General features: G+C 43.2%; 2 protein-coding genes across 2 annotated transcripts; one reads left to right on the forward strand and one right to left on the reverse strand.

Moving 5' to 3' along the window:
* Nucleotides 1-1449: 1449 nt before the first annotated feature.
* On the forward strand, nt 1450-6832 carry LOC142879741 (vascular cell adhesion protein 1-like). The gene is made up of 7 exons (XM_076013171.1): nt 1450-1707; nt 2899-3082; nt 3248-3323; nt 4366-4504; nt 4618-4953; nt 6011-6241; nt 6341-6832. The coding sequence occupies exons 1-7, from the start codon at nt 1650-1652 to the stop codon at nt 6409-6411; spliced, it is 1095 nt and encodes a 364-aa protein (XP_075869286.1). The 5' UTR covers nt 1450-1649; the 3' UTR covers nt 6412-6832.
* Nucleotides 6833-7028: 196 nt separating this feature from the next.
* LOC142879226 (ubinuclein-1-like) lies at nt 7029-13621 on the reverse strand. Its single transcript, XM_076012410.1, has 13 exons — nt 13375-13621; nt 12847-12933; nt 12670-12762; nt 12459-12593; nt 12127-12221; nt 11427-12024; nt 10490-10560; nt 9246-9375; nt 9026-9150; nt 8029-8154; nt 7806-7949; nt 7666-7716; nt 7029-7578 (listed from the first exon to the last, which is right to left on the reverse strand). The coding sequence occupies exons 1-13, from the start codon at nt 13588-13590 to the stop codon at nt 7029-7031; spliced, it is 2421 nt and encodes an 806-aa protein (XP_075868525.1). The 5' UTR covers nt 13591-13621.

Genomic DNA, 13621 nt, shown 5'->3' on the forward strand with positions numbered 1-13621 from the left:
TGAAAACATTTTCACAGCAAGCTACAACTTGTCAACTGAGCTCCAGGGTTTAAGCTGAAGGAGGAGCTTAAACATGGCAGCCTGCACCTAAACACGATTGGGGGCAAACCATTCAGTAGGGGAACGTGACAAACCCAGAGTGGCTCACACTCGCTGTCACAGCAGAGATGCACGATTAAATAAACCACACACAGAATCCCCATTCAAACACCCTAAATATAGCACGCAAATAAATCCTTCACCTTTTTTTACAATGACTTACAAAAGTACTGTGTATATGTATATGTGTATATGTTCAGTACTACCCCGAAAATGAGAATCTAGGATGTTGTGTTTGCCCATGTGTGAACTCTTCTGAGCCAACAACCCAAGACAGACTTGTTAAAGGCTCAGGAGCCTTTTGCAGGTGTTTTGTATTCTTTGGACTCTTTGAAGCTACAAAACTGAAGCTTTTCACAGTATTCTCATTTTCTGAGTTTGTGGCTTTGTGGTTTTAATAAGATGAAAATCTTAATCAGCAAAGTTACAACAAGGAACTGCTTGAGACGTCAATTTGCGTGGAATGGCTCAATGAAATTTGTTGGTTTCATCTTTGATGTTAAATTGCCATAATAAAACAACTTTTTCTTGATATTCTCATTTTTCAGGTAGTACCTGTAGATTTGTGTGTGTCATCTTAAATTGTTATTTTCTGTCATTTCCTTTCTTTCCTTCTTTGTCATTTCATTGTCTTGTCTGTCATTCATTTTTTAAAAAAAATCTATTTTATTCAATTGTAGACTTTTCTTATATTCAAGGTTTTTGTTACTCATGGAAAAGTAACAAATGTGCACAACTAGGCAGTCTGCCCCCCCCCCCTCCCCCATCTCCCTCTCTATCTCAGGTGCAGGGATGGCAAACGTGCCCACCGTTGATCCCTTACTTGAGTCGAAATAAAATACCCATGGCAATAAATGACTTGAGTAAAAGCACTGATCCAAATATGTAGTCCAGTAAAAGTGAGAAGCACAGGCTCTGAAATGTACTCCAAGGTATTTTTGAAAGCAAAAAGTATTTCCTTTTGTATTACCTTGTGTAACAGTGTGTACATTCACTGTAGCATCCAAATAGCTCAACACACAGCAATAAGTGTCTACACCGCTGGCAACAAAAGGTGAAATAAATAAACTTATTCACTTTATCATCCTTTCATTTCTGGCTGCTGATCAATGTTTTGACTTTCAGAGCTTTGGCTTGTCCTTTTTTTTTTTAGCAGCAGCATTGAGAAGAATCCTCTGTTGCTGACACATCATCACATTTAGCCTTCAAGGGCGTGCTCCCCATACACACACACACACACACACACACACACACACCAGTTCTTGCCCTCTCCGCTGCGTTACTTTTGTCCCTCCCTTCCTTCCTCGGCTGATTTACCAACAGAGAACGCCCAGCGTGGCTTTCAGGACTAAAGCAAGGAATCGCCCGATCATCAACTTCACAATCAAACATGCTAAACACACACCCAACACACGCCCCAGAGCTACATAAAAACTCTGACGTTTACTCTGTGTTTTCTCACAAGTCTGGGAGCAACAACGGCAGCAGCGTCTCCGCTCTGAGAACTCCCATCAGTGGCGAATATTCCAAAGCAGGGAAAGTCAAGAGGGATGTGTGCACGGAAAAGATGGCCAATCACAGTTCTGCTGAGTATCCTCGTGGGCTCGGGTGAGTGAAATAATCATTGCTCTGCGCTGGTGTCAGTCAACTTTTACCAGGCTGAAATTACAGACTTTTAAAAGTGAATTTAAAACGTTTTTCATTGAAGTGTTTGACCTGGAAATTCACCTTTATGCCAAATCATTTACAGATAATATATATATGTGTGTATATATATATATATGTATCTGATAGCTGTCGTCACTATTGATACAACTTGTTCATGTGAAACAATTCTATTTAACCACAATGCCATACAAAGGAAAAGTAGGAAAAATACCCTCCAGTTTAAATTCTGAACTTTATCTTTGTTATTTAATCATTGCAATTATTGTAAAACTTTTTTTTCAACATATATTTTGTTTTCTCGCCGACTGTGGCACTGATGTTTCAGGTTGATATGCATAAACATTGCTGCTTCCTTTATTGCACAAGAGTCTTATGGCACACACTCTCTCTCTTTCTCTTTCTCTCTCATACACACACACACACACACACACACACACACACACACACACACACACACACACACACACACACACAGTGAGCATGCCCCAGGGCTAATGGGAGTGAGATCATCTGATAGACAGAGAATAACCCCAGGAATCAGTGGAACAATGGCCACAGAAAAGAGAAGCAGTGCTATTGACTTGGGCAGGGTGTCCTTCCTTCCTCTAAGGAACAAGCTGGGTGTATTCGCCGTGCTTTCAACAATGCTCCACAATAGATCAGCTGTAATGGGTATTATTTCAAGATTGACCCTTAGCTTTCATACAAAGATGGGAGAGATGATCTTTAGGTCTTTCCAACAAGTAGGAAATATAATTGTACCTTTTATTTCACAGCTTAACGATGCTGACTGTAGGTTAAGCAGGTAGGTTTTCATTCATTCATTCATTTTCCATACCCGCTTAGTCCCGAGCTCAGGGTCACGGGGGTCTGCTGGAGCCCCTCCCAGCTGTCACAGGGCGAAGGCAGGGTGACACCCTGGACAAGTCGCCAGTTCATCGCAGGGCCCCAGTAGCGTTGTGTCTGTGAATTCATTCCAGCTTCAATTCAACAGAATATCTTCAATTAATACTTTCAGTCCTGCCTGTTGCTGTTTTATATTTTCAGAGGTGTATAAATGTTTTGATAATGGCAAATGTTTTGATTGCCTGTGCTTTCTCTCCCTCTCGCTGATCACTCTTGTGGCCTCAGCTGCACCCTCTCCAGTCTCCCCTGAAACACCTGCTCCATCTTCTCCATCCCAGATGTCTGCCCCCTTTCCAAAAACCTCTTCCCCCTCGCATTCCTTCATACAACTTCCTGCCAGCGACCCCATGGAGCCCAGTCAAAATGTACACTGTCCTTTGAGGATTTCAGCTCCCTCTCTGGCGGTCAGGTGTGTTGAACGTAACGGCGAGTTACTTCAAAAAAAAAAAAAAATCAAATAAGATATTCAGAAATGACCGTTTTATTTGACTCTCTTCAGGACCACAGAAGTGATGCTAAGTGAAATAAATCACTGAAGTGTGAATTGACGTCCTGTGTGAACTTCTGTTCACAGGTTTGGAGATTCATTCACTGCCAACTGCTCTGTCCATAACATGGCCTTCTCTGCTCTTGGGTGGGAAGTCTCACTGGTAGGAAATCATTTATCAATGTATGACTCAGACTGTGCCTATAATTTGAGTGAGTTCAGTGAGCTAGGTGGGGGTGACAGTGATGGGTGTGAAGGAGGAGTTTGAATTCATTGCGGAGGTGAACGGGGAGGGCGTGAAGGATGGCGTGATGTCATCGTGTTTACGCACCCTCATCAGGACCCGGGCAGCGCTACTTTGAACATACAGGTAATACCCGAAAAATGAGAATATCAAGTAAAAGTTGTTTTATTTTGGCAATTTAACATCAAAGATGAAAGCAACACATTTTATTGAGCCATTCCACGCAAATTGACTCAAATTGTCTCAAGCAGTTCCTTGTTGTAACTTTGCTGATTAAGATTTTCAGCTTATTTTTTAAAAGCACAAACCCACAAACTCAGAAAATTATTACAAAATTTGAGGTTGTTTTTTTTTAAGCTGCAAGACCTGATCAGCAAAATCCAAAGAAATAAAAACTTGAAATATATTGATTTGCATATTATTCCTTTATATAATATGTCACATTCACCTTTTAAGTTGAATTGCAGAAATACAACAACCTTTTCAGGAGATTCTAATGTTCTGGGTAGTACCTGTATTGGAGCCTTTGGAGGCTCTTGCCAGGGATCCCAATGAGGAGGGCGTGACTGTAGTCCAACCTGCAGGAGACAAAGGCATGGACAAGCTTGCTCAGCAGCAGGACGGGAGAGAGACGGCCAGAGTTTGAGGTGAAAGAAGGAAATCGTGCAAATATGCTTGATACGATTGTCACAGCCAAGACGGGGGTCAAACCTGACTCCCAAATGAGTCACGCAGGGAGAGAGGGAAAGGTTGTGGCCGAGGAAGGAAACAGAGGAGAAGAGGGAGGAACGGAGCCCATAAATGAATGGCTTCAGTTTTGGGGCAGTTAAGCTGGAAGAAGAGTAGTTATTACCTGCGTGAAATTACAGTTCACCTTACAGTGCTCCAGTTTAGCGCATCCCAGTGGTAGCAAAATTCTGCCTTTTTTTTTTTCTAACTGGAAGTCTTTTGTACCTCTAAGGAACGTCCTAATGAAACTATGGAGCGTTTCCTTGTTTGGAGTGTCGACAGGGTGACTCAATGGAACATCAACGCTATGTGCTTTGCACTATCCGATCAGGGAGGGTCGTGTCATATTAGCCTTCCATTGACAGTTTACAGTGAGTTTTATTTGAAATTTCTTTCTCATACTCATTTTTTAAAAAAAAAAAACAAAAAAACAAACAATTTAAAACCTGTCCTGCGCAATTAATTTGTTGATGTGTTTCCACAGAGCTCCCAGACGACGTCTCCATAGATTTTGTCAATCACACTGGGCCAATGCTTGAGGCTCAGCAGTACACTCTGCAGTGCGCAGTGCGGGATGTCGCGCCCGTTAGAAACCTCACGGTGACCTTCTACAAAGGACAGAAGGCACTGGGTTCGCTGCATTCAACTCAACACAGCAGCTGTAAGTTGCCGATGACCGAAATTTTCACACTGGACATCGAGCCGAGCAAAGAAGACGACCGGGCCCAGTACTGGTGTGAAGCGAAGCTGGAGCTGGAAGCAGCGGGAGAACAGCGCCCTCTGGTGGTTTCGTCGCAGAAATTCACAGCCACGGTTCTCTGTGAGTTAAACCATCGTATGTTTGGTTTTGTTTTTTGGTTACGTGTGTAATATTTGGAGACTGTTTCTTGTAGAACAAACAGCGACACCAAGAGGTTAAATCTTTAGATCGCAGCGTCGTTCACTCTCTCCCGCCCCGAGCTGGTTTAGCTAACTACGGTGTCCTTCGCACCCAAACCTCGTCAACCTTCTTCTTCGTTTTTTTTTTTTTTTTTTCGAACATGAAAAGTAATAATAAATAAAAGTGTTATTAGCAGTACAAAAAATATTTATAAATGAAAGGCAAACAATAAGACAAAGAAAAACAAACAAACAGAGGACGCCAGGGATACAGAGCAATTAGCTAACGATAAAGATTTTCTTCGTTGGTTTATTTGAGGACGCGAGCAAGTTACTAACGAAACACCCGCTCAGGCGGGCTGGATTGTCCACACGGGGCTTCCTCAGAAATATGGCGGTGCAATTTGGCAGCTGACTGAGAGCAAGACAAAACCCTCATTGCACCATGTATAATCGTAAACACACGAGAACCGTTCTATTGGTAGGAATAATCAAATTACTTTTATTGTACTACAAATGATGTACAGTAGTACCCGAAAAATGAGAATATCAAGTAAAAGTTGTTTTATTTTGGCAATTTAACATAAAAGATGAGAGCAACAAATTTTATTGAGCCACAATTTGACATCTCAAGCAGTTCCTTGTAACTTTGTTGATTAAGATTTTCAGCTTATTAAAACCACAAACTCAGAAAACTAGAATACTGTGAAAAGCTTCAGTTTTGTAGCTTCAAAGAGTCCAAAGAATCCAAAACACCTGCAAAAGGCTCCTGAGCCTTTAGAAAGTCTGTGTTGGGTTGTTGGCTCAGAAGAGTTCACACATGGGCAAATACAACAACCTTCTCAGGAGATTCTCATTTGCTGGGTAGTACTGTATTGATGGGCCGTATGTTAAGTCAAACACTCCACACTGGACCTTGCTGCGCAGTCTCGCTCCTCAACACACCTCCTTCAGTGATGGATGACGTCACTCTTTCTCTGTGGTTACTTTTCACGCAGTTGGCCCACAGCTCGAATGTCCAACAAAGCTGCAGGTGAGAGAAGGTGAGACCTTCAGCTGTGAGGTGAGAGGAAACCCCAAACCATTGGTCACCTGGTACAGGGATGGACAAGCAGTCGCTCTGCCTGCCCGTTCAAGCAGGAAGCATGCTGGGAAATACACAGTCTTGGCCGTAGGGCATCAAGTACAGAAAAACTTTACAGTGGAAGTGGAAGTGATCGCATACAATGGTGAGTTAAAATACTTTACATCCCCCCCACCCCTTCTCATAGTGTTTTGTATCTGTTGAATGAAGAACTAAGACTAATATTTAGTCTCTCTTTTCACAGGACTGACAAAGCACAGTAGCAGACATTCTGTGTTGGCTGTATTGCTTCTTCAGATCTTTACCTGGCTGTGAAAAGGATCCTACAGTATCATTCAATAGTGGCTGCAACAAGATGGTCAGAGTGGATGCCTCATCTGTCCACTACTTACTCTACACTGCTAAAGAATGGAATACACACACACACTTGTCACGCAGGTACATTTTCTGGCCCCAAACGTTCATATTTGGACAGGAAGTGGGTTTTGTATATTCTATATATTGTATAGTCTGCTTTGGAGTTATTCACATCCGTGCCTCTCAGAAGTTTATATTTTTTCCTACAGTTACACTTGTGTACAGTTTCAATGTTCTGTGTTTTCTGCATGCTCGCCCCAGTGTGGTTTGTACATTTTATAAATTTTCCAAACATCAGCGTCCATTGTGCATGTAAAGTGTAAAAAAACAGTTTGGTAGATCACAACTTGTTGACCATTAAAAGAGTGATTTAACCTTTTATTTATTCACCGTACGTCATTGACAAACAAAACATTGCATATGAGATGATTCTGAAGAGAAGTCAGTGCAGAGGACAATAAGAGTGCAATGACATTTTACACCATGTTCAGTCAGGCAACTTGCACAAAACCTCGTAGCAGCAGAGACCAAAGAAACACCTCAATCTCACCAAGTGGGAATCGACATGAAATCCATCACTGTATTGTGATGTTAGCATCAGCACGTATGACCTGCGCTTGACCAGCGTCCACGTGCCTGGCAAAGCCTCCCACCTCCAGAAGCTCCGGTAAAACCACCTGACACACCTCCGTCAGCGGGAAGCCAAGAGGACCGGGAGCGGCGGCTGGAGGAGGAAGAGGAAGAGGAAGACTCCTGATGTCCACTGCAGCGCTCCAGTGCTGACCGGAAGGTTTGCAACCGGCAACGGTGGCCGTCAAGAGCTGGTGAGCTACAGACAGAGGCTGCTCCTGTGCTAATGCCTGGTCAGCTAGCAGCACCAGAGAAGAGTGAGTGGAGAAGTTCACGTCAAACGGCTGCTCTGGCTGGAGAGCTGCGAGCGAGCCGCTATCCACTGCCATCGAGACCGCAGTTTCACCATCGCCGTCATGGGGGGCGACGCCCAGTGGCTGGGATGCACGGTGGACGCTGCTGCTGCTGCCGCCGCCGCCGCTACTGCAGCAGTCGGATGTGGTGCCGGGGCCGTTGGCCGACGACGGCTTCTTTTTAAGTCTGCTTTTCTTAAAACTGGAACACAAATGATTTGGAGAGTTGGCATTTTGACAGTGTTTTAAGTAAGTAAGTAAGTAAGTAAATAAAACTTGTAAAACTCACAGTAGTGGTGTAACAAGGTTTAAGATCTTCCTGCTCTCACTCATCAAAACTCTGAAACAATGAAACATTTTTTGTTTTTTTTAAAAAATGTGATACAAATAAATATTTTGAATGTGTTGCAGTGTGTCAGTGTTCTGTACCTGGACTGCATCCAACCCTTGGGCCAGAGGGGTTTCACCTCATTGTCCAAGAAGGTCTTGAGATGCTCTTCCTGCTCCAGCAGCTCCCTCTTCTCACTTTTAAACGACTCAATCTTCTCATTGATGACGTGACAAAGACATTCTCTGCAGATGAAACACGTTTGGGTTATAATTGTTTCACGCAAGCAGAAACTTCTGCGACGGAAGAATTTCAAAAACTAACCGAATTTCTTCATTCCATCTGAACAACTTCTTAGGGACTCCTTTGTTGCCGGTTTTCTCCTGCGTGCTTCTGTCCTCCTGGTCAATATTTAGATTTGATCCACCTTCCTTTTCTTCCACATTTGCTCTGACAAAAAAAAAAAAAAAAAAAAAAACTCATTTTCAGAAATTAAGTTGTTTTTTCTTGCCTCATTAAAGGCCAAACAGCTTTACAGGTCATTTTGTCTTGGACTCCGTACTAAAAGAAATATCTGTAGAAAAGTAATGCACACAGCCTATTGTGCAACCTGAGAAGGGTCAAAAACAACATAGCAGAAAGTTTTCTCAGAAGGCAGAACTGCAACGTCTCCAACGTGGGAGAATCATCAACTGCAATATTAGAATTCTGACCGGTGACATCACAAGGGCAAAGTTCTAGAGACTCACAATGCGTTTCCATGGGTTTTTTTTTTTTTTTTTTAAATGACTGGAGAAGCCCAGGAAGTAAAGGATGCACCTCACTCAATTGCAACGAGTTCCTTGGCTGGCTCAGGAAAACATGGTTAAAGAAACGCTGTATGAAGTGACATGTTGCATAGTATGGGCCAATGCTTGGAGCCGGCGGTGAAAATATACGCATTTTATATACATTGTAAAATAACTATAACCACTTAGGGGTGCATTCATCTTTGATTGCTCATTTTAAATCTCATTGATGCGTCTAAAAATGTATATTTAGGTATTAAATCTCTCATTTTTCTTTCTCAATTTATACCATGCAAATGTCTATTTTTATTGCTTTCAACTAATATAATTAATCTTTTTGCACTACGCAGTTGCTGCTGTAATTATGCAACTGTGGGATCGATAAAGGTCTTCTGTTCCATTTGTTTCTATGCTGAGGTCCTGACATTTCATGTTAATTAAGTCTCACCTAAAATTCTTCACTTCTGCCCACTCGTGAGTCTAAGCTCTCATTGTTTGGATCGCTGCATTTGAAGAGGCAAACATGAACTCACCCCGAGGTCTTCACCCGCTTATAAGCGAGGCAGTTCTCATGAAAGCATGCAATCTGCTCAGGCATTGCTTTCCCAATGGCGTCCTTCAGTTTGTGAACCGGATCCTCGGCGTGAGGCGGCAGCGGCTCCTGAGAGACACAGATCACAGACAGGAGGAGTTTGCCAACTACCCCCCCCCACAACTCCAGCAACTACTCGGTCGTCAACGTTGGCCACTCACGGTGTGCGAGTGGAGAAGCTTCTTCACGCGCTTGAGGAGCGTATCTCTGCTGCAGGGCAGGAAGGACGACAGGTGTGTGTAGACCTTAGAGCGCACCTGGCCGCCCTGCTCCCGACACTGCAGCTCGATGCTGAACAAAGGAAAGAGCTTTTGATATGCAACACGTTCCAACTTCAATCATACACGACAGTGCACGATAGAATCTTTCAGACACACAATGAGTCATCATGTCAGTTAAACATCAGGTAGGTGAAGCACAGCAGGTGACTGTACTAAGACAAACAGTTAGTGGGACACAACATGGCACGCGTGTACAATGTGTCGTGACATTTCCAAACTATTAGTCCAGAAATTGGAGGTGATTTAAGTTGGAATATCTTTCAGCAGTGTGAAGTTAAAAGTAGATTTCAATTGAAAGTAGTGTTTGTATCTAATTTTTTTCAATATATTACTTTTGTAGAAGCAACTCTTTTTTTTGTTTTTTTTAATTTTAGTATTAAAAGCAGTCATTAAACCATAATCCAAATCCATCGTAAATCCCATCATACAACAGCTGGGGGCAGCACTGAGCTCAGGTGGAGGAGGAAAGTGTTCAATTGGAGGAGGCCTTGATTCATTCGGTTTTTTTCTCTCTCGATTTAAGACTTTTTAAATATAAAAGTAAGAAGACGAAAATACAGTTAGCAATTTGAGAAACGGGAAATGAAAAATAACCTCTTTCAAGAAAAGCAACTCTGGTTATTGCACTTAAGTTATGAAGTTGTTTATTTAGTTTGAAGTAAGAATTTGAAATGTTTGAAGAGTGAGCAGTCACTGATCTTGTGTTTCTTTGTGTTTAAAGGTCATCAACCTGTACTGAGTTTCATTGTTAACGCAATAAAACCAAAAAAAAGCAGCCGAGTCGCCCACAGCGTCCTCCGTTTCGCCTTCTGGCCTTCTCAAGTGGAGGCAAAACCAACGTCCGAGCCCAAACAACTTGACAAGCGGATTCCCTGGTATCAATGACTTGGCACTGAAAGCTCGCAGGGCAAACTTTTTTTGGTTAGTATATGAAGCCAATGAATCTTGACAGACTGTGCCATTAAAGCAGCCTTGTGCTGAAATATTTCTCCCCCTGCTGCACTCTCAACAACGCTAGCAGAGCCTGCGTGCCTGTTGCTGTGCAGTGACCAGATGACAAACCATTAACGTTCAAGAATCAGTACTGCACTGTGCTGGTGTGCGCGCGACACTCGATGACTCACTCCAGCAGGACGGAGTTGGTTTCTGGAGTGAAGAACTTGACCTTTGACTCTCCATCTGTAGTCAGAGCAGCCTGCAGAGTTGTTGCATGTCATTAGGCGTGTTCCCATCAAGTATTTGTACACATACACGACTGGTCAAAGTTTGGCCACATACTTTTGATTGAATGGTTTTCCTTTCATTTTCATGACTATTGACATTGTAGATTGTCACTCAAGGCATCAACACTATGAATGAACACCTCTGGAATATGGATTAAACCAAAAAGTGTGAAATAAGTGAAACAAGTTTTATATTTTAGATGACATAGAATAGCCACCTTTCAAATAAAATACATAGACCATCACACATTCTTTCTTTTGCCACATGAATACACATATCTTGCTCATATACAGGTACTACCTAGGAAATTAGAATATCCTGAAAAGGTTGTTGGATTTCTGCAATTCAACTTAAAAGGTGAATGTGACATATTATATAAAGGAATAATATGCAAATCAATATATTTCAAGGTTTTATTTCTTTGGATTTTGCTGATCAGGTCTTGCAGCTTAAAAAAAAACAAAAACTCAAATTTTATAATAATTTTCTGAGTTTGTGGCTTTGTGGTTTTAATAAGCTGAAAATCTCAATCAGCAAAGTTACAACAAGGAACTGCTTGAGACGTCAATTTGCGTGGAATGGCTCAATAAAAATGTGTTGCTTTCATCTTTGATGTTAAATTGCCAAAATAAAACAACATTGACTTGATATTCTCATTTTCCGGGTACTTCCTGTATTTGATGTCCTCAGTGTGTATCTACAGTGTAGAAAGCAGTCAAGATAAAGAACCAGGTGTGTCCAAACTGTTGACCGGGAGTGTATGTGAAGTGTGACGCTACTGACTGCACATATAAGTACATCAGCACACCCACAACCCTCATAAAAAGGACCGCTTACCAGATTGAGTTTTTGAATGGCGCCATTGAGTCCTGCAGGAATTCCCTCCAGAGGAGGGACGCAGGGGTGATGCGATGTGGACGCAGTCCTGGGGAGAAGCTCAGCAGGCTGTGCAGCAGGCTGTGCAGCAGGCTGTGCAGCAGGCTTCAGCTGCACCGGGCAGCATGGACCTGGAGCGCAGTCCTGAGCGACTTCCGCAGCTCGGGCTTGGAAGAGCCGAGCCTCTGGGGAAACCTGTGGGAGTGACTTTGGCGTGGAAGTCGCTTCACTGACTCGCAGCAAGGACTCCAAGTCGATATCAAAATCCACAGTGTTGGCCGCTTGGATTAGGGCGTGGTCATTGGTGGATCCGATCAAACTAAGGAGCGGGTCGTTCAAGCCGGCGCCGGCGCCGCCAGCTGCATCGGCAGGGCATGAGGGTACGGCGGCCGCGCCAGCGGCGTCTGCAGCCTCCACATCCGTCCGCTCCGACTTGTGCTGCCGTTTGGCCTTCTCCCGTTCAAACTTCCTCAACATGCTGGCAACATCCAGCGCGCCAGCAGACTTTTTCCTCTTTTTCTTCTTCATGACACAATTTGGTCCAGTTTCGATCGGACTCCTTAAAAAAAATAAAAAATAAATAAAAAATTAAAGTGAAGATGTGACACTGATGGACATGGCAAGAAACGAGACAGAAGAGAATCGCGTGGCTGTGTCTCACCAGGACCTCTGATCCACGCTGACCACAAGCTCCCCATCGCCTCTGCATAGTTTCTTCTTCTTTGGCTTGTACTGTCCAAGATTGAGTTTACGCTTCTAAAGGTTTTTCAAGCATGACGTGTAATCACACGGGGCAAATGGATTGAAATTTGCAAATATATATATATATATATATATATATATATATATATATATATATATGTATATATATATATATATATATATATATATATATATATATATGTACACATATCACAACAATTTTGGTAAGTCCATTCCAAATGAGGACGGTCAAAGCAGTTCTTTGATGAGCATCAGAGTGGTACGACACACCTTGGTGGCCTCAGGCGTTTCCTCCCCTGTGGTGCCGTCTTCGGTGTCAGAAGCCTGGCGGAACTGCAGCAGGCCAGAGTTTATATAGAACCCGCCTAGTTTTGTTGTGATGGAGGCTGGCACGAATTCGTCATACTGCAAAAGAAATTTAATATAAGACTTTAATAGGCTGAACCAAGACGAGGGAACGTGCGGCCGTCAGCCTGCTCACAGCTTCAGAGTTGTCAATGAAGGAATCTTCTTCATATCCATAGCCAATATCAATCAAGTCCTGGATACGGTCCGTTTTCTTTGGTCTGGTACCCTGAGAGTGGGGGTGAGGGGGGGTGGGGAAGAGGTCATATGGCGAAATCAAATTGCAAAAATTCAATTTTCAAAAGATACTTACAAATTTTTTCTCCAACCTTTCCACAATAGCAGCTACCTCATCATCAGCCAAGCCCTGGTCCTGTTCACAGTTCCCCACAGAGACTTCCTGTTGTTAAAAAAAAGAACCTTAACAAAACAGTTCAGTTGTTGTTGTTGTTGTTTACGAAGAAGCGAGCGCGTGAACGCGTCATCTTTAATTGACGTCAAGTCGAAGTTGAGAGATTAAAGTCGATGATAGTTGAGATCAATTCCTGTATTTCAATATTCTGGTTTATGTCATTTCAGGATTTCTATAACATTATAAACTTGGAAGGGGGGGGGGAAAAAAAAAAATCGGTTTTGTTTTGTTTTGTTTCTGCCATAAACCCACAATGAAGCGCCAAGTTGAGGTTATCCTGGGGGGGGGGGGCCTGAAACACTCATTGCACTTTTTTCTTTTTTTGGACAATTCTAGAACTATAAAATAAAAATGTGTCTCAAAGCGGCCTTGTGTGCGTCATTCACGATCATCACTGACGCAGACTGCAGGGGGAAACACGCTCGGTACCTGCTTGACGCGCTGGCTGTAGTTGAACTCCGGGTAGCTCACTTCATCCGAATCAAACAGTGCGAGCGCCAAGCGGACCGTGTTGCCGCTTCGGTCCGCGCGACTTCCCAGCGTCTCTCGGACTGCGTCGGTACTCTGGTCGGTGCGGTGTTCGTCCGCCGGGTTCGGTGGCTCGTCTGCCAGCGTCGTGAAGCAGATTCTCCGGGACAGAGGCATCGTCGCCGGCAGCAACCTGCACCGTTTCCTT

This window comes from Nelusetta ayraudi, unplaced genomic scaffold (genome assembly GCF_046127955.1).
Source record: "Nelusetta ayraudi isolate G7.1 ecotype Tasmania unplaced genomic scaffold, CSIRO-AGI_Nayr_v1 ptg000006l, whole genome shotgun sequence".
In the NCBI taxonomy this organism is placed as follows: domain Eukaryota; kingdom Metazoa; phylum Chordata; class Actinopteri; order Tetraodontiformes; family Monacanthidae; genus Nelusetta; species Nelusetta ayraudi.

Coding starts and splice junctions, on each gene's coding strand:
- LOC142879741 (XM_076013171.1), top strand. CDS start 1,650: ATGTGTGCACGGAAAAGATGGCCAATCACAGTTCTGCTGAGTATCCTC. Junction 1,708..2,898: donor GAGTATCCTCGTGGGCTCGG/GTGAGTGAAATA, acceptor TTGTGGCCTCAG/CTGCACCCTCTCCAGTCTCC. Junction 3,324..4,365: donor TTGGGTGGGAAGTCTCACTG/GTAGGAAATCAT, acceptor TGTACCTCTAAG/GAACGTCCTAATGAAACTAT.
- LOC142879226 (XM_076012410.1), bottom strand. CDS start 13,590: ATGCCTCTGTCCCGGAGAATCTGCTTCACGACGCTGGCAGACGAGCCA. Junction 12,763..12,846: donor AAAGGTTGGAGAAAAAATTT/GTAAGTATCTTT, acceptor CCCCACTCTCAG/GGTACCAGACCAAAGAAAAC. Junction 7,950..8,028: donor AGATGGAATGAAGAAATTCG/GTTAGTTTTTGA, acceptor TTTCATCTGCAG/AGAATGTCTTTGTCACGTCA.